The following is a 26,581-nucleotide window of genomic DNA, read 5'->3' on the forward strand; positions in this document are numbered from 1 at the left end:
AAGCGAATAATACCCTTTTAAAAGCCGATTCACCTTTCGCATAAAATAAAAATTCAATCCGTAACGAGGAACGAAGGCACCAACAATACATTTAATACTCCACGTGGTCCCACGTATGTGATAATCCACCCACAGCATAAGCCGTGACAAGGACGCGGCTTCAACCCAGACGACGACGAACAAAAATATTCGTAAAACCGTACGTCCAAAGGGAAAATGAATCCGGTGCAGCTAGACACGCTCGGTTGCCGGGGTAGTTGGGCCCCCCGAAATGAATTCCAATACCGACTCCGGACTCCTGAGGTGCCAAAAAGGTCGAAAAATGCTAAGCATCAAGCCAACCATCTGAGCGGGACAGCAATGGACCCTCAATTATGTGGTCATAGATATTGGTAGACCTCAACGAAGCAAGAGACCATGTATAAGACGGAATCTTCAAAAGTGACATGGGTCACTTCAAGAAGTATGCCTTCCGTCTGGCCATCAACACTACACACATAAGACACTACAACCCCCAACCGCTCCATGGCGGAGAGACTACCGGAGCGATTGGACAACAACAAGGTGCGTGACGATGAGGTACCTAAACTCCTGAAGACTAATATCTTCGTCAGGGGAAGTGAGGATGTAATGTCCATGGAGTTCAACGTAAAGATGTTCAACGTAAATTTGCTGTACAAACAGAACACAGAACTGAGGACGAATCTGTGGGAGATATCGCAACAGCACTTCGGAAGGGGATGCGATAGAGATGGGTGTAGACCAGATTCCCTCTCGTTCCGGAATCTGTAGATAGTAGGACTCACTTGCTGTTTTCCAATGTCCAATTTAGAATTGGCCATCGTCAGATTGAGTCAAAAACTCCTCCGGAGAACAGGTACATGGGTGGTACCTCCATTGGACTGAGTGTCTATCGGAAAACTGCTAGGAATCCCAAATCAAACGAAGGTAATTCCCTTTTTCAGCAGGAGAGGTTCAAATGTTGATAACGCCTTGATAAATCCGTTCCAAGCTTTCATTCGCAGCCTTATTGAGAGTTTTTTTGATAAGAAATAAAACAAAACGGTTTGCTGCTGGTATGGTGATCCATTTATTTCTAAATTTACTTACATTTCGTTTTACTTGTATTTAGGTATGTACGTATGTATATATAGTGTTTTATATATATATTTATGCATTTAGGTATACAATATTATTATCACATCTTATATACGTCTAAAATATTTATGTTCCTAGTGCATGTATATGTATTTATGTATATATATCTATGTATGCATGTATATTATATGTACAATACATAAAATATATATATTTGTCATTGGTGATTTCATATATAGCTACATATACAGTTAGTTTTGTGCATTGTATAACCTTAATTTATATGCAATGATTTTTGGTTTTCATAATAATACTGAGTGCAGTTCTACTTGCCGCTTGACTATAACGGTAAATATGGTTTGCATTTTTAAGTACATAAATGTAAATATATGGGTGTGTTTATGTATTTAATGTTTTTTAAATCGCTTGTGCATGGGAGAAATCTATTTTTTGGGGGTCACCTTTGGAACTAACTAATGGAAGCTTGTTTCAGAATCAATTTTACTTCTATGTATGTTTGTAATCGGCGTAAATTCAGCAAATCTGGCTTAATTCCTGAAGTACTAATTCTGCTCTCGGTAAACACAATATATTTTATGGTTGGTAAATAAGTGCTCTCTTCGATTATAAATCAAATATTATTTCGAAACAATATTTTAAAATGTTCATTAGAGTTAACCCTTCTTCTATATCTTCTGCTTTAAAACAGATGGTCGCGAAAATGCTCTCTCTACAACGCCTCTCTCTACTAAGCCTCAAATATTCTATACACTTTACTATCTACATACTACATGCATACGATCTTCATGTGTTTTTCATTTTTTTTTTGGGGTTTTTTGTAATACAAACTAGTCTAAAAATTTTGGTTTACTCCATAAAGCTTTTGCGCGGCAGCTGTACTGCTCATTGTATTTAAAAGTTTATATTTTTTCTCTTCAAATTTTCCTCTACAAAATATTTCACTTTCAAACATGTACCGTTACGCCAATCTGTCCGTTTTAATAGATGCATTCGCCCAGTAGATCGCAAGCACCTTTTTCGAGTGGTTTCAGCCATAACGGGTTGTAGTTGGGACATATTTTGCTATGCATGGGTATTTGGATGGCCACTGGTGTCACTGGTGCGCCCTCCCAGTTGTATCCCTCGAAGCGATAACCGTCCGATTTGTTGCACTGCATGCTGAGCGGTTCCTGTATGTACATGGTATAGAGTTGGTCCACACGTGGTTCGGTCCATTTGATGCTGCGATAATTCTTCGAACGTGCTCCGCTTAGTTTTATGCGGCGTTGATGCTCTTTCCTAAATTATAGAGTAAAAATATTGGATAGGATTTTCAGCATTGAAGTCAGTGGTTATTATTCTAGACTCTACTGATTAAACAAAGCAGAAAGAGAGCTGACGCCCTGGACAGAATCCTTTCATAATCGGGCTTAAGCTTACCAGATCGAGAGAATGTGTAAAGTCTTTTGAATTCCGCAGTTCGCTTGGTATTACCAGCTCTAAGGGCAGGTGTCACCAATCGTCCAAGTGGAACTAAGTTTTTGCTAAAGACCAGAGTTTTAAGGATTGTAATATGAGAGCAAAAACCTGGTATGATCTATAAATTAATTGGAAAGACGGCTTTCTCCGATCGTTAAATGCCCTTGGAAAGAGTTTGGCCGACATATCCATGATATAAAGGTAAGAAATATATCTACATATATAAATGTGCCTTTGAGTCAAAATTCGTACTTGAAATCTCAAGACCATAAAAAGGAGACCCACAATCGGCGCCAATTACCGTGGAATAAGCCTCCACAATATCGCAGATAAGCATATTGTGTGAAAAATTAAAGTCCACCATCAACAAGCTGTGGGACCTTATCAGTGTGGACCTGGAAAACCAACAACTGACCAGATATTCAACATGCGCCAAATCTTAGAAATGAGCCATGAAAAGAGGATCGGCACACAAAGCGTGAAAAGGAGCTGCCTCTATGCCGCTATGTCAGAATTTGGTATCCTAGCAAAACTAACAAAAACCGCGCCGTTAGTTCTGCTTTTTCAGACTATATAAGGAAGCGAAGGGTCTGGGTTTGGTGTTGAATGACGACAAGACGAAATATTTCCTGTCATCACATAAATAGTCAGTGCATTCTCATCTAGGCTCCCACGTCACTGTTCATAGTCATACTACTATGGACTGAATAAGCAAATGAAAAGTAAAGTCCTCTCTCGAAGAAACAAAATCAAAATTTAGAAGTCGCTCAACATTCCCGCCCTGCTTTATGGTACAGATTCATGGATCAACATCCGATGAGACGAGTTTTCGAGTGAAAGGTTTAGCGGAAGATTTATTGCCATTTGAACATTGGCAACGGCGAATACCGCAGACAATGGAACCATGATCCGTACGATTAATACGGCGACATTGACATAGTCCAGCGAAATAAAAGAAGAAGTTTAAGAATTGTTCGATGCAATACCCCCCAGTGGAAGCAGAGGAAGTGGACGACTTTCATTCCGCTCGAAAGACAAGAAGGTGAGGGACTTGACTGCACTCGGTATCATCAATTGCAGATAATCAGCAAGAAGGAGATATGAAAGACGCGCTTTGTTAACTCGGCTATTATCGCTTATCTGTTGTCTACGCCAGTTAAGAAGAAGAAGAATCTCAATTCAAGGGTTCAACAAGAAAAAAATATATGTCAACGGGTTAAAACTTTCGATAACCTACTTTCCTGAAAAGCTAGAGGCGGATATTCTTTAAAGCCCTTTTGTACTAGAAATATTGAACTTGTTGGACTTTGTTTTAGATCCTGCCAAATTCGCCTAAGCACTTTTTGGACACTAAGCACAGATTAAGTAGGACGATAAAAACTTGTGACAGACAGACCAGATATTAATACAATATCCTCCATAAAACTGTTCTACTTACTTTTTCATATAAATGAAATAGTTTTCCAGTGTGTCTTCAGAGACAGAACTCTTGCAAACCTCCAACTTGGTAGCCGGATAATAATGAATATAATTCACGCACATCTCATCGCTGATTGAAAAACCGCCTAGTGTTGCATTATCATAACCAAAAGTGTTGTAATAGCATGTTGTGACCAAAGCGTCGCCCTGAAAAAAATACAAAGGAAATTTAGATATTTTAAAAAGAAATTTAGAAGAAAAAAAGTAAAGCTGTGTCATCCTACCGGTAGCACATGGGGCTTATAATGCAGATTACGCATTTCCTGAAAATGATGCGAGTAGTAGTCGTCTCGATTAACTTCGCGCAGTTCCTCATTGTCGCGAAAATGACGTGTGAGAATGCGAACGCCACGAAGATGTGTATGCAGTTGCGAACCGAATATGATAATACCGCTGGGCGGGAGGGCCTAATAAATATAAAAAAATAATGGTAATAACCGTTAAGAAAGGGAAACAGAAAATCGCTCACTATTTCAGTGCATTCGGCGATGCAATAACCACTTAACGGGAAGCCCACTTGACCGGGTGGAATTGCCATTTTATCCGTGTATTCCAAACCCAGCTCCATGACACCCGCGTCGAACTGTCTTAATTTGGAAGCCAACTTAATTCTCATGCCAGAGCTGTCAATGCGTCCTGTTGAAAGTAAGCGAGAAATTCATTTTTTGAAGGAACTACTGAGCTTCATCTCCACAGCTTAATTACCTGCTTTCAATTCCGGATTGTTAAAATGCACTTCTAAACGCACAAATGGATTATAATCACTGCCGCCAACTGGTAAGCCAGTTTCTGGTGGATAGGTGAATGTGCTGGCGCCCATAGCCCACAGAGATATGACTTTGGAGCACACTTTAGCTTCCGCCGGCATTTTCTCACAGTCTCCATTGTACAAAGGAATTTCGACTTGTGGATCAGTTTCACAATGGAAAACTTCCAGATGATGCACCAAATCGGGAGAGGTAATAAGGGGTTCGAACTGTACTATATGCTGCTTCGTCACAAATGAGTCATCCAGTTTTTGTATGTGACACCAATAGGTGGTCTCTTTTGCTGGTACGGTCACATTTTCGAGCGTGACCTGTATGGTTTTCAAATTGCTGAAGTAAAATATAGTTTAAGCTTCGGTTAATTGAATGTAGATGAGTAGGAAAATATTTACGTTTCTGGTATGAGAATTTTGTCCGCGCGAAGTAACTGCATCATCTTAATCCCGGATTCGTGGTTGGAAACATTAGGAAAGGGAAATTGATAATCTTCCAGTGACAAACGACTTTCACCTCTGGCCCACATAATATACATTGTGCCTTCCTGCAAATATAGTGCGTTAAACCCGTTATAAATATATATACGATATTGGATCAGGAGACTTATAACTATTGGTGGATAGTTTCAAAAGCTAGATTGCTAAAGTTTTATCTGTTTAGAAATAACGCAAAACCAGACGTCCGGCTGTGAAGTCATGTAGAGACTTGTATTAAGCTCTAAATTTATTAATTTTTTCTTTTCATTCGAAGGAAAACGATGAACGATCGAACGAATGAACGATTTAGCGAGAGTTCTGTCTCAGCAGAGCAGTGAGAATTGTCATTGGAAAATGTTGTCCATCAGGCATCATTCTGGAAATTCGGTACTAAAACCACAAATTGAGAAACTTAAGGAAGTTTCAAAGAGTGTAGCTCCCTTACTGTCTACTTTTTTCATCCTGAAGCTCTCTCAACTACCAGCCGAGTAGTTCTCGAGAAATATTTATAACCGACTTGGAAAACGCGTTTAACGATTTGAGTAGCAAGACCAGATATCGTGGAGGACGCAACCTCGTCAGACTGTATCACCAAAAGTAAGTATAGTATTATATAGATGTTTAGATGTAATAAGAAAGTATAGACGTTGATTTTTTTAATTAGAGTGGAATACAGTTAAAGAAGCCTCAGATCTGTCCGAACACTGTACTATCGGCAACGACAGCCCGGATAACACTAACAACCACTTTGTGTGGCCATTCAAATCTTGATGAGTTGGTTTGGTATCCTTTCTAGCTTACTTATGCCGCTGTTTGGTTCTTGTATCTCACGATAGATGACTTTAATGAAAACACTTAATATTCCTACCACTCAGAATAAATGCAAAATATTAAAAAAAAAAATCTGGTATGAGTTGTTGTTGTGTTCTCTTCCTTGAGATATATTTGATACCTGTCTCTTCACCACCATCCATATTCTCAGAACACTTCTTTTTTTAAAGAGTAGTTATTTACACTGCCACTTTTGTCTCACCACATAATATTTATAAAAAACTCGACTCAACTATCGTGGTGCAACTTATCGGCTTAAGAAACAAAATATTTTCCAATTAAAATAAACAAACACTCTCAGTATAATCACAGCTGATGATAATTATGATTTAAGCTCATTATTTTTTAATTTACGTATAAGAAATTTTGTAATACAAACGTATATATACATTTAATTTCTATGCAACAACACTTACATGCATCCTCAAGTCTAGCGGATCGCAGGTGTCGAATTTTCGCTTAAATGCCAATGTGTATTCATCCATTTTGAAGAGTTCACAATCTTGTTGATAGTCTTTTTGCACAAATTTACCATCAGGACTGGTGTAGGTGTCAGTGACAATGTTAAAGAATCCATTTTGATTTTCGAAGAAACAGATGTCAGCGTCGCCGACATCGCCGCGTTTCGAGAAGCCCAAATAGAACCAGCGGTGGTTTTCATTGAAGGCATTTTGTAGATGGAAGAGCACCTCCTGTTTATACCAATCAACCATCCAACTCAGTTTTATTTCGGAGTTGTCCAGATAGACCTCATGCAGTTTGGTATCCGATAAACCTGTGAATTTATGAAAAAATATTTTTAAATTAGAAAAAATAATATAATACTCCATTGTTATGGAGGAATTATGAGATAAGAATTTAGAATTTTATAATCAAATACGTATACGTAAATAAGCTACCGCATTGAAAGTAATCTTTATTTCAACTTTTTATAAGAGTTCGATATTAAATTACTCGTTGAGAGTGGATGCTGCAAACCCGAATGAAGCCTACAACTTCAAGAACTCTATTGGCGTCAAAACAATGTAAGTTCCATTCAGAAATTTCTACTTTTTGGTCAGCTTTTTGTACTCAAATATATTACGCGCAGATATATTTTAAGGACGAACAGCTTTTCGACTGTCCTGGAGTTAAAAGAAATAGTTTGAGCATAGATTGTCGAAAGCAACTCTATAGAAAAATGAGTTCACTGACGGGGTGTACACATGACAGTCAACAGTATGCAACTCATTAATGAACTTCATTAGTGGGTGAATGGTGTAACAACAGCACTCTACGACATACTTTATTATCTTAAAACTCAGAATAGTCCTCTGGTATTACAGACAGATCAGTTGGTGTTCGATTATGCTCTGGAAAGATGTTGGAATGATTGCCTTTTCACACAGCCAAATTTATTTAATACACTAAGATTATAATTGAGTAACCAGTTTTGCCTTTCGCGCACCGGCTACTCGATTAGCGATCAGCTATAATAAATATTTGTTTTTTTTTTTGTTCATAAGAAGTAGGTAAGTGTCATAAGCTGATTGCTATTTTATCACAGTCTAATTACAGCGTGGACAATAGAGTTGCATTCTAATTTGAACGCGAATTGGGGTCGAAATCAGCGCTTTAATCAATTAACTCCTGGAGAAAAACATACTATAATCCTCAAACACAAAAGTCGTGGAATTTGTATATTTAAGAATTCCTTAATGTATGCTGACATCCAGACTATCGTATTTTGGTATTAATATCACCTGATAAACACTGACGATCGAACAGACTCGAATTTTCGGATTTCGAGGAACGGAAAGTGTAATTCTTGCTGGTGTAAATCAACGAACCGAATCTGTTCTATATTAACTAAACCCTCCAAGTTATAGCAGAAAATAGGAGTTAAGGTTGCGATATATGGAAGGGACCATATGCCAGTGTATTAGACGTCTTTCAACATGAGTATTATTCAGTTTCAGTCAAAATAAGCACCAAGCTCTGTTCAGTTAACTCTAGAACCAAGAAGTAAGCTAAAGGTAAAAGTAACCGATGCAATGATAATGGACAGCTCATAATTTTGCTTTTATTTAGGGAAAGTCATAAGAGTAAGTTGAATTCCTTTAAAAATTAATTAAGAGATTTAGTCACTATCAGTTAGAGAAAAATAATTTTAAGGAGGCGCGACCACACTAGTACTTCGAACGGGGACTATATCAATATATAGAGACGACTATGAATCGGAATCCTCCATTCAAGGCAGTTCACTGCGTATTTAACCGACTAGAGGGGTACGAATAACTATATCGAACAACTAAGATGCGGATGGTAATACTTTGAGCTTTAAGTAATCAAATTTAGAGAAGGTGTAAATCGTTATTTGAATTTGGTTAAATATCTGTATTAAATATTGGTGACCTCAACAGGCAGAGAGAGAACTTCATCTATACGCTCGCTTTTTCTATACCATGTCATATTTAAATGATCAAACAAACAATCAGTGTCATGACTTCCTCGGCTTTGACAGTCATAACTTTGAAGTGTTTGATAGTTTCGTATACCTAGGCACCAGCATCAAGACCGATAATAATGTCAGCCTTGAAATCCAACGCAGAATCACTCTTGCCAACAGACGCTACTTTGGACTAAATCGGCAATGAAAAAGTAAAGTCCCCTTTCGATGAACCAAAACCAAACTCTACAAGTCTCTCATTATTTCTGTCCTGCTTTATGGTACAAAAGTGTGGACGATGTCAACATCCGATGAGTGGGCACTAGGAGTTTTTGAAAGAACGATTTTGCAGAAGATTTTTAGTCCTTTGAACGTTGGCAACTGCGAATACCGCAGACGATGAGCTGTATGAGTTATACGACGACATTGACATAGTTTAGCCAATAAAAAGACAGTGCCTGCGCTGGCTAGGTCATGTTGTCCGAATGGACCAAAGCATTCCAGATTTGAAAGTGTTTGATGCAGTACCGGCTCCTGGAAGCAAAGGAAGAGTAAGACTTCTACTCCGTTGGAAAGACCAGGAGGTCAGGTGGAAAGCGACCTGACTTCACTTGGTATCTTCAATTGGCGCCAAATAGCGAGAAAAATACACCAATTGCGCGCTATTATTGGCAATATGTATCATGGACGCTTCATAGTTGAATATTTATGGAATCTAGACAAGAATTTCTTTAAGTGTTTACAGTTCCAATTCTGAAGAAAAACAGAAACATTTTTAAACAATGTAATAGTTCGGAAAAGCCGTTCTGTAATTCAGCATTTCAAGTGAAAGAGAGAAGAAAAATGAAAACTTCAAATTATAAAACTTTTGTCAGCAGAAGTGTGAGCAGCTTTTTTATAATCATGTCCTTGACTGTTCAAGATGTAATACTTTAATATGACAAATTCAGGGAAAGGCGATCGCTTGAACTTAATACAACATACATATGTATGTACGGCATACGTGCGAGTAAATACATATTTACACGCTTGAAAATCCGTATAAAACTTTAATTATGTAATACGTATTTTAAAATTCTTCGTAAGTTAAGGTATTGCCACAGCTGGCTCATTGAAAATGCAAATGAGGTGAGCAAAAATTTCCATTCTACATTCCAGGTATCTTACATACCTATGTATATGTAAGATATAAGAAGTGCATATGTGGTATTGAGTAACATATGATCAAAGCGGAAGTGCGCATATACACATATCCATCCATGGCGAGCAATCCATCACAAACCTGTGAAAATTTTAAAAACTTCATTGGAATTCGGTCTTGCGGCAAACAGCAAGTCATTAATGAACGCGCATATTTATGTACGCACGCATGAATGCCACAGCGGAAATTTTATGCAGCAATGAAGGCGTTATGTGGTAGATATTTGAGCCCCACACACACACAGGCACACACTTCCAATGCCCATTAATATGTAATTTCGCTTAAATACCATCATAATCGGTGTGAAACGTATAATGATCTCAAGCACAAAGTAATGACAAGTCGTATTAGCGAGTATGGAAATAGATTCCTTTGAACAACCAAACAACCAAGCATTCACAGTCCCAGCTCCAGCTATGGCGAAGGCGTAACCGCCGACAATTGCTTTGCTGTTTGGAGTGTTGTCGGTACGTACCACGTAGTACTTGCGACGGTGACGTTGATGATGATGAAGTCGTTTGGAATGCGTTGTGCTATGCGTTGCCATGCTATGCGATGCCAAGGAATTCCTTCGTCCTTTATTATGGCATTGACGTTTTCATCAAACCTCACCCTTATCGATGAGCATTTGGCTGGAGGATAGCACACACACACTCCGTGGCCGTCATTTGCCAGTCATGCTGCTAGTGCAGCAGCACAGCGTTGAAGCTGGGCGTCTTGTAGGGTGTGCTGGGTGTGAGTGTGGATGGAGGCGAGGGTGTCAGGTCAAACTCAAGAACACGTAATGCTGGTGGATAAAATTGTTGAACATTTCTCATAAACGTTGGATCAAGTGACATGTTGGCATTTTATGAATTCTTGATGTTATTTCCGCCTTTTTTTATTATTATTGAATGTGTTCTCTCGCTTATCTTCTTCTCGGTGTCTTATTGTGCTGTAAAATGTATTTATATTTCATTTATGCGAGAGATAATTTGTAAGGGTGTTCTGTTGTTTATTAAGTACACTCTTAAATTCATAACAGAATTCCTTATTACATTAATGACTTGTAATTATAATGGAATTACTTCTTACTTCGTGAATACATACATATTTATATTAATTTCATATTAAATGAGCAAGTGGAAGATGTGTCAAAAATTCTTGCGAAAGGCAAGCGATTTGTTCAATTTATTTATAATATTCCTCTCAATGAGAAGAATAAGTAGAGCAGAGGAAGACAAAAAAGAGTATGAGTGTGACAGCTTTCGCAAAGTTTTACAATTATGGTTAAAAATATTATAAATTCTAGGAGAACCAAATCTTAAATTATTCAAATATGCAACGAGTTTTTATCACTTAATAATTATAATGTGGCAACTCTGTAATTATAACGGCTATTTCCATTCCCTCTTTCCTCATCACTCTTTCTTTTAAATAAATATAAATTACTTTACTCGTTTGTACTACAAGAGAAATCTTCAAAAAGTGTGGCCTACAATCAGGCGGATTGATTTTTTAGAAAACATATTACATTCTTTATTGAAGTCACACTCCTAACTTCAAATAATTTGTTTTAAAAAGCAATTTAAATGGAGAATGATCTTACCGAAAGCTCGAAAAATGAGCAGAAGACAAATCATGAAAAATAATAACAAAAATTACTTGTGAAATGTTATCTAACGCTACAATAACAAAAAAAAAAAAGAAAGCTGACAAACTAAATACTAATAGTCACTGTGTAATTGTGATGAGGTGATAACAATAATTCGAATATTCTTTCTCTGCAATTATAGCGCTGTCATTATTCGTTTTTGTATGAAAATGTTAAAAAGAGATAATTTGGGATTCACTTATGTCTGAGAGTATATATAATTGGCTCTCAACCTTTCACCACATATTTGATCCAGCTTCTCCGCTAAACTCTACATATTTTTATGAAGGGAGGCGGCGATAGCGGACTATTAACAGTATATGATTTTATAAAGTAAGCTATTTAAGCTCTTTACAAATGAAATTTAAGCTATACAAAATTAATTTATTATAATCAAATCAAGCTTGTGCCTTAAGAATTAGTAGAATTATTGATTTTAACAGCTCATGAGAAATTGCCTAGTCAAATAGCTATCAAGTTCATGATTTTTATTTCAAATCAAAGGTTTACGCCAATCAAACAGCAATGCTCGAGGAGACAAAATTCAGCACACTATAGCCGTTCCAGTCGAAAAGCTGCACCGGGTCTTCGAAAATTTGTGTTTAGTCCAAAAAATGCACCTCTACAATACCTCCGATATAGTCCGAAAAGTACTAGTGAAGTAATACGAGGGAAAACAATCGCCCCAACTTCACCTATCACAGATTACACTTTCAACACAACTACAAAGAGAAAACAATATAGAGGCAGTGAGAACAAGTGAAGAACACAACACTCAAACCCGTGAAGTGAACGAAAACCGCAAAAAACACTATTTAAGGTGGAAAACAAATCACTAAAACTTCAATAACACAAATCAAAGTGAAAGGCGAGAATCTCCTAAAACACAAACATCACACAACACAAATTCATTCACGGAGGGACATCAAATATTTACAACACAAATCTACTTCAGGAACAATATACCAAATACAACACAACTTAAAAAGGAATTGAGACACAACATAGTTAACATACATTAACACTTCATTATAACTATGCGTATACACGAATACCGTCTATAGTCGATTCGGCGCCGTTCGGATTCGGACTGACGTATGGAACGACTTGGTGCATTTTACGTCGAGATCTTAAATTGAAAGCCTAGAAAATACAGCAATGTGCAAGAACTGAAACCGCTCCACCTTATGGGTTCTTGAAAAATTCCAAGAAGATCCGACGTTTTCGAGCCAAATTCTGTTCAGCGATGAGGCACATTTCTAGCTCAATGGGTATGTAAACAAGCAGAGAGAAAGTAGCCGTCAATGTCGACCGTTATCGCGCCATGATAACCCACTATTTGATGATTGAAACTGAAGCTCGTGATCTTGGTTTTAACAAGACGGCACATCTTTCTACACATCGCATCAATCAATGGATTTATTGAGAGAACACCTCGGTGAGCAGATAATTTCACGTTTTGGGTCGGTCGATTGGCCACCAAGATCGTGTGATATCACACCGTTAGACTCTTTCGGGTAGGAATATGTGAAGTCTATACGGACAATCCCGCTTCGATTCAGGCCTTGGAGTAAACCATCACGCGTGTCATTCGCCAGTCGAATTGCTCGAACGATTCATCAGAAATTGCACTCAACGGATGAACCATCTGAGACGTAGCCGCGGTCAACATGTGAAAGACATAATCCTTAAAAAAATAAATGCCAAAGAATGTTCTTTCGAATGATAATAAGCATTGCCCATTAAATTTGAATTTTCTGTGTTTTTCTTTATATTTTCTTAAAATAGAGAACCTCGAAATGGATCACCCTTCATAGGAAGCTTTTCTGGAATCTTCAAAAAAATTCTCCAAATAATCGATCTCGAGCCTAGTGTACCCGTTTCCCCGACAGTCCAGTCTAAGAAACCCGTGGGGAAACAGAATCGATTTGATTCAGATTTTATTTATATTTATTTAAATTAATTTATTTAAAAATTTATTTATTTTCGAAGAACTGATTTGATTGACGGACTACTAGAAAGACCGAATGAACGTCGTCTTTAATCGTGAATTAATTAACATTTTTAAGATTTATAAGCTATTTACAAATACATATAATATCTGTATCTACTCGTATGTTTATTTTTCACATTCATTCATCATAAATTTTCTGGTTACCTTTGCAACTTGCGGTTTACATTTTGACTTTGACTTCCAACAGAAATATTAACACATACATACAGAAACATTTGCTTGAAGAATTCGCTGCAATGTCGGAAATGTAGGCATGTGTTTGTGGTAGTCAACGTCGATTTCAGACGAATTACATACATATGTACATATGTACAACATTAAATCGCATTCGTGCGCAAGCAACTCAACACACACAAACACATACACACATAGGCAAATGCACTTGTGAGCGAAAGCACTCATACGCCGTGTTGATCTTAAGTTGATTTTTGCTTTTTCTTCAGCTTCTCTGCACTTCCATGAATTATTCATTATATTTGGTGTGTTATTTTATTTTTAAACTTTTCCACTTGGCAATCACGATCGCGGTATAAATAAATATTTTTGTGTTTTTTTTTCATATTCACAATTAGCTATTGACCCGAACAAGCGAAAATTCTTTAGTATTTTTTGTCTAATTAAAAAATATGCATTGTTGTTATATGTACTTCGTTGAAAGTTGTTGTAAGTATGAGTATGAGTATGAGTGGTGTACAAGCGTAAAACTTGTACCTGTCAAAGTATATTGCATGTTGTTGTTGTTGTTGTTATTGTTTGTGCCAATCTGCTTGTGTATGTCAAAATAAGTTTTGCTCGAACTTTTTAAGTGTCACAACCAACTTTAATGAAAATGAAGTTACTTTACTGCTTGCTGATGCAGAATGCGTTGCATGATAAACAAAATTTTCTCGTGCTTGTAATGCGTACATACGAGGGTGCATGAAAGATGATGGTGAATTTTTTCAATTTCTTGTGCATATTTGCGGAAGTGGTTGTAAAGGAATGCACAAAAGCTGTTAAAGTGCTTTGAAACTAGTATAATAATGCGGAATATGAATGCCTTAAAGCTGATCATGCATATATTATTGTGTAATATCTTTGATTTCTTATAATAAACCTCTTATTCTTTACTTTTATTTTAGTAAATTATGAAGAAGGTGAATGACAGTAAAATTCAATCTTCGATATTTATTTACAAAACAACTTAAAAAGACTCAAAATGAAGTGATGACTACCTTCCTGACGGTATTGAAACTCCTTAGTGCCTTCATGTTTTGGACTGACGAGGTTAGAATTGGAAATGAGAGTAATTCTTTAGGTCCACAATATGTATATAAATTGAAATATAAATACACAAGGATACTAATTCACAAAAAATTAAACAACAGAACTCCAATTGATCTCGGACAGAGATCTATATATCTGTATCATACAAATATCATCAATTAGACCGCAATACAAAAGTATACAGTATGTCACTCTATTATGAAAAAGCGTGTCCAGAAATGCTCGATATTCATACTTTCCGCTAGTCATATGAGGATATCTGCTATTTTTTGTTAATTTCATCTGATATATATCCAATATCTTATATATGAGATATCTTATGGTTGATTTTAACCGATTCAAATTTACATCAAGTCGAAAAACTGTCTTCACACTTCATATTTACCGTCAAGTGTAGTCAGTTTTAGCGAAATTATGATATTAGGGTAGCTCAGCTTGGGGTGATCTAAGCCTTCTAATCTTAGCTCTTATTTATTACGCCCTCGTAAAAACTAAACTATTATAATTACTTATTCAAATTGCATATTATTTTAACTAGTGCCTACAACTTCAGAGCTCATGTTCTTAGCATATAATCTTTAAGCGAGTGCATTCCGTTAAGAAAACTAATGTTTTACGTGCACAAGTTGACATACAGAAATAAGTTTTATATACCCTTACTTATACAGGGTAAACAATAAATTTCGCAGGTATATAGATCATTTCGTTGAAGGCTCGAATATAAATTATAGTTATTTTCGAAAGATGTTCGATGTGTTTTCTTTAGGAATCTGTGGCCTTATAGGTTAATTTAGCATGTTAATTATACTCACTCAACACATATAAAAAGTATAAAACCATTTTGAGGTAGTGAAGATGATGGACAAAGATTACCTAACAGAAATACTGGCCAACTAAATTAAGGTATTATGTTTTTATTATCTTGTAGGCAAAAAAGTAGTTGTTGTTTGAAACATTGAAACACTTAATTGAATAATTAAGGCTGTTTTCAATTAACTAAATAAAAGCCTTTTTGCATATCCAAATTGATTTAGTACATTTCGATTATAATTAGAAACCTGTTTTTGCCTTTCTCACGGCCGACTACTCGATTAACAATTATGTATTATAATTTTTTTTTGCTGAACATAAGATGTTGAATTTTCATTAGCAAACATTATGTCCAACGGGGACAACTACCCTCAGGGTTGCACTACATTTGCAACTCGATTTATATTCGATTAAAAATTAATGTAGCAAAGTAATATTTTCTGTTATTTAAATCGATTTAAATTGGTGCTTTAATCGACCAAATGCCGGTTAATCGATCAATTAACTCCAGTGCAAAAAGGCTATAATTAACTAATAGCTCTATTAGTGGTTAATTGGTAATAAATTGTATAAAAAATCGCTTTTCAATCCTCCGTAGTGTATTCAATGAGAGAAAGAAAAGGTATATTTAGTGAGACAATGAAATATCATCAAAACAAATATCATAAAACAAAATTGAACTTAATGAAATAGGAAGACTTCCTCAACTGTCAAACGCTACCGAAAAATGCTCACATTTGTTTGAACTTGTAACAACGACCTTTAGACTAGAAAAATATTGAAGTAAAATATAGAATATATAGGTTCGTTAGATTATAAGGCTGTTCCTCGCGACAATGGGCCCACTTTGACAATTGAGAACATTGGGAATGTGATGCCAATAATTCTCATAAATGAATTAAAATAAGAATATCTATCAACCTCAGTCTAGAAAAAGCTGAACTGAAGAAGAGAAAGTGAGATGCTATCGCAATGAATTCTACATAAGCTTTCTGAAAGTGGCTGCACTTGGGAGCAGTACACCTACGGTTACCTTGGTGGCAACTTGGAAAGCACTCCGAAGGTGTGATCATTAACCATATAAATAAAAATATTTTTTTTTGAAAATTAACCGTCGATAAAACATCTCTCTAAAACACATACCTTATCTTTCAATTTGCTTCATTTATGTATATGGTTCTATGAACCACCCTTTATAGCCATAAACATTTTTGGTGTACCCTTATTGGCAATTAGCGAGTGAGCAGAGGAATCTTCCTCCAAATCTTGTTTGATGAACAAACAGAGACTACATAGCTAATATCTTACCTTTACGGAATAATCCCATTGAGGAAGTCCATACATATATGTATGGATGTACATATGTTAGTACAAGAAATTGATAGTCAAAAAGAAACAGAAAGCCGAATCAGAGGAGTTTGATTATGTGAGTGATGAATAATCTAGTGCCATAATCCATCTCTTCAGCTGACCTTAATGCCATTTAAAGCTATTACATATTGTATTTTTAAATTTTTTATCTAGCTAAATCTTCAATATATACATATATACAATACAAATATCTGCACATATTTCAACAATTTTTCACAGAATTGCACTTAAAGTGGCTTTAATTTGATTTTAGCTGCTCGAAATAATCCAAATTTTAATATTTATTTCATGCATGAAAATATTTTGATTGAAATTTTTCTGCCACTCGCTATGACTAATTTTTGTAAACACAATGGGCTGCATGTGGTCTGGGTGCTGTCTCCTACGCGTCTATGTACTATATATGTGTGTGCTGTACAGAAATTGCTCGAAAAAATATTCGACATTGCATAATATAGCGGGATCCACATTTATATACTTCGACATGTGCGTGAACTTAATGTGTTTTTATACTATTTGCATATATAAATACACTGGGAGAAAATAGTTCTGAATAAAAATATATATTTTTTTTCCATGAGTTTGGTATTTTGTTGAATACTTTCTACACCTAATTACCTCGCTTATTCCTCAATAATTTTTTCAACTAATTTAATCGTAAATATTTTGAGTTTTTGGAAAGTTCTCTGACCTTTCTTTATTCATTTCTCATCTCATCTTTTATTGTCCTATAAAATGGAACACATGGCTGGTTGTATATCAACCCTTTACGACACGAAACTCGTACAAAAATGAATCATCAGCAGATCAACAGATATCAACGTATTTGTTGATGTGATCAGACTGTCATGTGAACAGATTGCTTCAGGTACTGTATGAATCTTATGGTTTACTTCGATCTTGAAAAATCTTTATTAATTATGGTTCAAGTTTAGAGAGAAAAAAAAAATATAAGATTGGGAGCTATAAAAGTTTCGATCGATAGAACCTTCATCGAATTTTAGATATATGTGAGTAATCTGATAATAACAACCGATAGACATAATTGGGAGTACTAAACTTGATCCTTCTGAAGCTTTTGCGGCTATCGAAATGGAAACCGCAAAAATTGGACTGGGTGTCAATGAAGACTAAATGAAGTATATGACTGCTATCAGAAAAAATATTAAGGAGAATGAGGAGGGACTATAAGTCAAGGACTTTGTTTATCTTGACACCGCCATCAACAGCAATAATCATACCAGTCTGGAGATACAGCGAAGGATATCAATTGCAAATCGTTGCTATTACGGACTAAATAGGCAAATAGAATATAGAACCTTCTCTAACCAGACCAAACTAACATGCACACTTGCTTTTGTATGGCGCAGAAGCATGGACGATGTCAAAATGTAATGAGCTAGCTCTTCGCAAGATTTTCGTCCTTTATATATTGACGACGACTATTGTATCCGGAGAAACGAGCTATACCGCGTCGTTAACATTGTTAAGCGAATAAACATCCAACGTCTGCGTTAGCTTGGTCATGCTCTGGGGATGGATGATGACGCTTTAGCGATAAAGGTATTCGATGCGAGAGTCGGTGATAAAAGGCGTAATGGTAGACCTCCGGAACCCAATAGGATTGATAGTTCAGAAGAAAGCATTAAGATGATAACATTATCCTTCTGACAAATAGTTAAGACAATTGACATCCAAGGGGTCGAATCTGGAGATTGCGATGGATGGGGCAGCAGTTCGTAGGTAACGGTGGAAATATATGAGTCGGAGAGTTGTCATAGCGAAAGAACATTTTCTGCTTCGCCAAATGAAACCATTTCGTCTGCAATTCGACAGGAAATCGACCCAATAGATCGATATAATAAGGCATAGCAGTTGCGACGTTGATCTCATTATGTGAGTTATAGAAAAAGGTGGCCAACACGTTTCTAGCTAATTGCACAGTCTACTCCGGAAGACGTTCGCCAGGAGAGTACACTGTTTAGACTGTTTCGTGGCCTTTGGTTTGTGCCAGTGGATATATGTTTCATCGATGGTTACGAACTGATTCAGAAAGCTGGTCTTAAGGTCAGGCTTTTCATCCGTGATCATGGTAACACTATGAATAAGGTAATAGCCTGAGGCAGAATAACTTTACAACTACGAAAGAAGTAATGTCAGATCAGAGCTACCTCGATACTCGTCCCTCCGAACGAATTAAAGATCCCTAGTCCTTTGTGATTCGATGATATTGAAGGAAAAAGTCCTTCCTTGCTTATCAGCGCACTTTATTATAAAAGTAGTCAGGTAACGCTATAAAAACAATTTAATGGTGCACAGTTATCTCCGTCGGCAAATTAAATTTTGATTTGTCGGAACAAAGTTCGTATGTCCAGTTAAAAATCATGTTTAGCCGATTCTTAATTCTGACTTTTTTAAAAATACTGTAAAATTCGAAGTGATTTCGTGAGATATTGAACTATTTGCGAAATAACGGTAAAGCAGTGCAGTCTCATTAATTGTTGCCACTTAAACATGAATTACTAGAAAACTAAAAAATCTACTCCTTCTTTTCTCTCAGTGTACTTATGTAAACACATATGCAAATACGAAAAATATTATTTCTCGTTTACGAATCGATTTTAAAATATTTAATGCAATCAAAGGCACGTGCGTAAGTAAAGCTCAAACGTGAGTAAGTAAATAAAAAATAATTAATAACGTTGACAATTTTCACGAAATTCGCGAATTTTATTTTGCACATGTATGTACATGTGTTACATGTGTATGTATGTGTGGATTTTAGTGCATGTGAAGCTTTATCGTTTTAATCACATATAAATATTTGAGGAAGGATTACGTCGTTAAAGTGGATATATTTGCTTATGTAAGTGCATGACTCGGTCCATACAAGCGCGTAACAATATAAATACATATATGTTTGTGTTAGTGCAAGTGTATATAATATGTTTACATAACACTGTAAATATGTATGCATTTGGGCGTATATATCAAATTTCGACTTTAACAAATCACTTTCATGGGGCACACAAATCTACATACGAACTGTCATCTATTCTATTGCATAATACACGGCGCATAATAAATGTCGAACATAAATGTTAATAACGGTAGTGCAGCAGCAGCAGCACCAGCAACAGAACAAAAAGCGCCGTCATTCGTTAAAGCCAAAGCAATTAAAAATGAAATTGACCATAGCAAACGTGATGAAACGCGAAAGACGCGTTATAAATTCACAGCGCGGCACAGTGGGCCATCAGCACTGCCGAAGTGATTAGCGAACGTATGGTGGGTGAGAGCGGTGAGATGAGAACTGGTACTTTTCTAGTGATACGAATTAAAGTTTATATTTTTTTTTGTGATTTGAAATGAAATAGAAAAATAAATGCAAAATATGAAATCCAACTCTGGGTTAAAAAAGTTGGCTTTCTCGTCGAGCATCCCTCTCATAGTTCAGAATTTAACTTAGCTTCAGTTTCTCAAAGCTCAGGGCTTGAATTTCTGACATACAGGTAAAATTAATAAGAGTGAATGAACTACTGTACAAAACTGTATTTTAAACTAGGTATATACCCTCTTTATTTACTTCATAACGAATCACTCCTCCAATATTCCGTTCTGAGTTAAATATTCAGAGAAGACATTTATATCTCCAATCGAAAACTGTTACACTCACAAATATATATTATTGGGAAGATCTTGCATATGAAGAAAGATCTCACTTGGACAATTATGAACACTGTCCTTTGCGAGACCAAAAAAAACTCTTAAGAGATCAGAACCTCAAGAACCTAGGCCAATACGCCGAAGATGTGCCGATCTAGGTGTTTCAATCTCAGTCTGTCAAGTGATAGAATTCCTCCTTCTACGTTAACTACCGTTTGATTAGGCACTCTTCATATTAATATATCAGAAACTCCCCATAATGAGCTGTATAAACTACCAGAGACGTCTTGCTTTGGGTTTAATAAACCTTACTTGACTTGAGATTCCTAAAATTCATCAAGTTTTGGAAAATAATCGAGAAAATTTGGTTATATCATTAGGTTATATGTTAATAGACCTTCTCACTAAAACTTTGGTGAAAATGGTGATTTTTCATTTATAATAACCTTCTGAAAGAATAGCATCATATTTCGGAGAAGGTTCAAAGTTTTTTTAAGAAGTTATAGTATTATTCATGGCGTCGACGGAGTTGTCATGGAAGAAAACTGCGAACATATTTGGAGAAACTGTAAATATATTTTTTTTAATCGGGCGATTGTTATCTTCTTCATCTTGACTGGCGTAGACACCGCTTACGCGGTTATAGCCGAGTCCAAAACAGCGCGCCACGCATCTCTCCTTCTGGCAGTTTGGCCCCAATTGGTTATTCCAAGCGAAGCCAGGTCCCTCTCCACCTGGTCCTTCCATCGGAGTGGAGGTCTCCCTCTTCCTCTGCTTCCACCAGCGGGTTCTGCATCGAATACTTTCAGAGCTGGAGCACCTTCATCCATTCGAACAACATGTCCTAGCCAGCGTAGCCGCTGTTTTTTTATTCGCTGGACTATGTCTATGTCGTCGAATAACACATACAGCTCATCGTTCCATCGTCTGCGGTATTCGCCGTTGCCAATTCTTAAGGGACCATAAATCTTCCGCAAAACCTTTCTCTCTAAAACTCCTAGTGCCGTCTCATCGGATGTTGACATCGTCCACGCTTCTGCACAGTAAAGTAGGACGGGAATGATGAGAGACTTGTAGAGTTTAGTTTTTGTTCGTCGAGAGAGGACTTTACTTTTCAATTGCCTACTTAGTCCATAGTAGCACCTGTTGGCAAGAGTGATTCTGCGTTGGATTTCCAGGCTGACATTGTTATTGCTGTTAATGCTGGTTCCCAGGTAGACGAAATTATCTACAACTTCAAAGTTATGACTGTCAACAGTGACGTGGGAGCCAAGACGCGTATGCGCTGACTGTTTGTTTGACGACAGGAGATATTTCGTCTTGTCCTCGTTCACCACCAGACCCATACGCTTCGCTTCCTTATCCAGTCTGGAGAAAGCAGAACTAACGGCGCGGGTGTTGTTTCCAATGATATCGATATCATCGGCGTACGCCAGTAGCTGTACACTCTTATAGAAGATTGTACCTTCTCTGTTTAGCTCTGCAGCTCGTATTATTTTCTCCAGCATCAGGGCGATTGTTATACTATAATTAAAATAGTTGTTGCTATTGCTGTTATATAATATTTTTTTAATTTTACAAATTTATTGTCGTTGGCCTGATGTCCATATATCCATAGGTATGACCTCCAAGGACTTTGTTATCATGGACTTCTTAAATATTTGGAGTTATCGAGTATATAGTCTTTGACTAGATATTAATCCGGGACAGTTTAATGAAACATTTACACTTCATAAATATTTAGGAGAGTCATTTACTGGATATATAGACTTTACTGTCATGACAAAGCTTGATCGGAGTCCGTTCCGGTTAGAAAACCCATTGCCATGAGAACGCTTGTATTTTGTACTCTTTAACCTAATTTAAATCCGTGCCTATTCTGGTTTCATAATATTGATTGTTATGAGTTGTTGATAGTTGGAATATAAATCAGAGTCTGTACTGATAAATCTTCATTTGTCTTGGGCACGTTTTGACTTCATAAATAGTTAGAGTTATCGAGTCGGATATAAATTCGGTTCTGGTCTGGTGATATATACATCGATGTCTTGGGAATACTTGGGGTTGTTATGTATGGGGGGTCCCTAGTAAAATGAGTTATGAAGTCAAACCAGAATCAGTCTATCTTTACTTGCAGTTCAATAATAACGGAATAATATATAATTATTCTTAAATTTTTCATTGGAACTTTCTTTATTTATGTGGTGGATCTCAAACCCTACGCACAACCGCAGAAGCGGATTCGCCTTCGCACTTTAGCTCGCCTTCAAACGGATGTTTGTTAGCTACCCAGAGGATGCTTGGTCTAAAACCGGAAATCGTGAGCTGCTTGAATTATGTGGAGAAGAATCGTTTCAGGCCACTCCCAAATGAATGACAATCAAAAACTTTCATCACTTACGTGAACTTCTACACATGATCTCAGAGCGGAGTTGTACGGCAGCGGGAGAAAAAAAAAAACACGGAAGACATTTCGATTGTAAATAGAAACGATTATCGGACCAGTCTAATTAGCTTAGAACGCGTTTTCTTATTAATAAAGCCACAACTAAGTTCTGAAAAGTTGTGCAATTTTCTTTTACTTAGAATTCCGCCTCTGAAATGACAATAAATGTGCTGAGTCTCAGTGGAGCATTCGTTTAATCAATTCATGTTATGACCGAATCAGCAGCAAATACTCGAAGCTGTTGGACTCACATTCGTACATATGCTACATATGACACTCCCACTATTTATTTTCATTGCGTATAAGGTGAGTATTCGTCCACTGTGCGCACCACCCTTGGGCACAAACAATCTGCTACACGTGCACTTACATACTTGCTATACTATTCATATAGCGATGAATGTGCAAACAAACAAGAGCAAATACAAATACTTTAAGAATACAAGAGAAAGCGAACGTAACATCGTTAATGGCCACAGTTATAGGAGCAAAATCAGAATGTATGCACGTGTATTTGCCTGTGTGGGTATGGTATGAAGGAAGCAAGAAACCAGTAGGTAACAGTAAAAAAAACCGTTACAACGGTAACAAAATGTAGCAACAAAAGCAATTAAGTTGTTTACTTTAGTAGAGAGAAGAGAGAGAAGTCTCATTTATTTAACTTAGTTAATTGCTTCATCATGAAGAACCTGGCACAGTTCGTTGACAGCGTCAGTAGCGTAACGGTGTTTATGGGCGAGCACACGCCCACACACCCTATATACTATATATATGTGTAGGTATGTATATATAAGGAATACAATATGCATACGCTTTATATTGAATGCTCCAAGCAGCAATTTTAATTGTACCGAAGTGCGAGCAAAACGCAATTTTCCGCGCCCCTTTACTCAATAGCAATGTGGTCAGTGAAAATTGCTAAAAGGCGGCGAGATGAATTTGAAAAATTACAATCTGTTTTTCGTTGCGCACACACCCGGTGGAGATAGGAGTCAAAAAAGAAAGGATTATATAATTATGCTTGTCGGTATGTGAGTTTCTGTGTGTTTTTGTATGTAAGCACTTAAGTTCTCATCTGCAAACATACAAGGGGGTGACGATAACTACTGAGCCTTTAAAAGAAAATCGAAATTTTTGTACAAATCGCGATTTATTTCTCAATTCCTTTGAGCTCGATGAACATGACTCAGATCCATCTTCAAGCATTTTTAATACGGCCGAGGTGACGGTGGAGGTATGTGTCGGATAGTTGTCATAACGGAAGTGCAATCGGTCCAATAGAAGGACATGTTAGAGCATAGTAGTCGATGTACATCTCACTTTTTGAGTTTCAGAAAACGATGCCCATCACTTTTCCAGCCAATCACACTATCTTGACCTTTTTCAGATGAGGAGCAGTGGGTCCACATAACCATGACCATAAGTTTTTCAGCCAGCTGCACAGTTTTGACATTCTTTGGATGAGGTTTGCAAGGTTTCGTCCGTCATTTACACTGTTCGTTGGTCTTTGGTTTGTATCAGTGGATCCATATTTAATTTTTTGCTTACGAAAAAATACCGAAAGTTAGTCTCACAGTCTTGTTCTTCGGGTGACTGTTTAGACTGTTCCTTGGTCTTTATTTGTAGCAGTGTATCCACCGTTCATCGGCAGTCACGAAACTACCAACTTTTTATAGTTGGTCTCTAGGTCTTGCCTCTTATGCGGAACACCGAAACGTGGTTTCCATTTAGTGGACAGCCTTTTCATGACAAATATTTCATGTATGACCTATTTGGTGTTTTGGAATGTATACTGTCAACTGGAACTTCAAACGAGGATCGGACTGGGTCGTTGTTGTTGTAGTCACAGAAAACCATACCTAAGCAATTTTGGGAAATGATGCAGATTTGACAGTCTTTGGCCGTTCCGGTTACATCAAACCTGAATAAGGTTCGTCAAAATCCGACGGGCGACCTCGTTGAAACTCATTAAACCACTTTCTGCCTTCAAAGACGAAGTCACCCTATACAGTACCAGAGTGCTTTTTGATTTCACTGCGCTATTTCGCCTTCAGAGACAAGAATCGAATCACCAACTGATGTTACCATTTACCGTTTTCTGAAACCACGGAATCGCTCACTTCCATCCGCGGTAAAAGGAAAAATAGGAGTTAGATTCTGGTGAAGTTCACCACTCCTTAGTCGTGGGGGTTCTAACTGGCCATTAGCCCATCGGGATCCACGCTGTAGGGTTAAAAATCTTACCGTATGTTAGCTGTAGTAGCTGCCTGGAGGAAGATAAAGTGGAATCATCTCATCACTTCTCGAATATTCTGCCTTTGCGAGATCAAGAAAAATTTTTCTCGGGACCAACTTTTACGAATAATCGCGTGGAATAGGGATATAGAAAAGAAAAACCTCTGCAGATTTGTAGTAAGTTCAGGGCGCTTTGTTGAATCCTAATACCTAATCAAGGGGAGGATCTTGACTTCAATGAGGACTGTCTTTCATAGTCGAAGTGTGTTTCTCTCTGGGGAACAACCTTATATCCCATCCTGGGAAAACTGTAGCCTCTTCCGATGGTAACGCCATTGTGCGGTGATGCTAAGTACTTAACAGACAACCCTCATTTATTCTATATGTAAACGCACAAGGACTTTGTGGCTGCCACAATTTGCATACACAAACTGTCCAAAAAAGGTTGTAAAATCGAATAAATCAAATTTTTGCTGAACACACACACAGAGGAACTCCTTATGCACACAGCCAAAGATGTACAATAAATAAATAAATAAAGCTGCAAACATATTTCAAATATAATAAATCGCTTATTGAGCGATTGAACTTACGATTAGCTGTTGTGAAGAACGGCAGCGGCAGGGCGGAGAGCAGGCAAAATGCGAAACAAGCCATGCGCGATATGTAGGATGTCGTGCCGACTCTGGAGGACGTCCAACTGCCGGGAGCGTTTGATAGCGTGCCTTTTACAGTCATTTTATTAACAAATATGATAGTACGAGAGTAGTTGTTGCTGGGTGCTGCTTAACCGTTATACGGTGTCCTTATATATGTTTATGTGTGTTTGTGCGCACTATATTAGGTTTGTAGCCTGTAGTTATGCTAGTAAAGGATGCGACCCGTGTCGGAAGCACATCGAGAAATTGATTGGTCCTTGGCTGCACAAGTGTTTGTCGTCGCACGGCTACCACCAACTGGGGGAAAAAACAATAAGCAGACGTAGAGACTTAGACTTATAAACACATTGAAAAGCAAACAATTAATAATGCAAATGGTTTCGTTACAGCGGCAAAAAAGTTTACAATTATTTGTCAGTTGAAGTCTTTTTTCTGTACTGTGCGCTGTCACTTTGTTTCAAGAGAATATTACACAAAAAAGAAAACTGAAATGAAATGCTACAGACTGTGAAGTTTATTTTTTTTTCGTTTCTTATAACGGTTTGTGTCGGTGTGCACATCCGCCAGCTTAGTTTGCGTCCCCTCAAGGGCATTTGTAAAGTTTGATATTTCGTCGTCGTCCTTTACTTGCGGGGTTAGCAAGTGATGTGTTAATTCGTAAGCAACTAACTTCAAAAGAAAACTACAAACCGTGAAATCGTTACCAACGAATTCGTCAAAAGACC

The 26,581-nt window shown here is 37.1% G+C and overlaps 1 protein-coding gene across 1 annotated transcript; it reads right to left on the bottom strand.

Annotated features, from left to right (window-relative positions):
* Positions 1-1,077: 1,077 nt before the first annotated feature.
* On the bottom strand, positions 1,078-26,255 carry LOC105212535 (tyramine beta-hydroxylase). The gene is made up of 8 exons (XM_011184549.3): positions 25,791-26,255; positions 6,544-6,902; positions 5,216-5,364; positions 4,762-5,153; positions 4,526-4,692; positions 4,281-4,463; positions 4,016-4,203; positions 1,078-2,397 (listed from the first exon to the last, which is right to left on the bottom strand). The coding sequence occupies exons 1-8, from the start codon at positions 25,933-25,935 to the stop codon at positions 2,097-2,099; spliced, it is 1,884 nt and encodes a 627-aa protein (XP_011182851.1). The 5' UTR covers positions 25,936-26,255; the 3' UTR covers positions 1,078-2,096.
* Between the last annotated feature and the right edge of the window lie 326 nt (positions 26,256-26,581).

The sequence above is a fragment of the Zeugodacus cucurbitae genome, chromosome 3, assembly GCF_028554725.1.
Source record: "Zeugodacus cucurbitae isolate PBARC_wt_2022May chromosome 3, idZeuCucr1.2, whole genome shotgun sequence".
Classification (NCBI taxonomy): domain Eukaryota; kingdom Metazoa; phylum Arthropoda; class Insecta; order Diptera; family Tephritidae; genus Zeugodacus; species Zeugodacus cucurbitae.

What these genes read in the sequence shown, in the direction of transcription:
- LOC105212535 (XM_011184549.3), bottom strand. Translation starts at nt 25,935, where the DNA reads ATGACTGTAAAAGGCACGCTATCAAACGCTCCCGGCAGTTGGACGTCC. An exon ending in GTTCTTCACAACAGCTAATC is followed by an intron (nt 6,903 to 25,790) that starts GTAAGTTCAATC and finishes ATAAATTCACAG; the next exon opens with GTTTATCGGATACCAAACTG. An exon ending in ATAAGCCCCATGTGCTACCG is followed by an intron (nt 4,204 to 4,280) that starts GTAGGATGACAC and finishes TATTTTTTTCAG; the next exon opens with GGCGACGCTTTGGTCACAAC.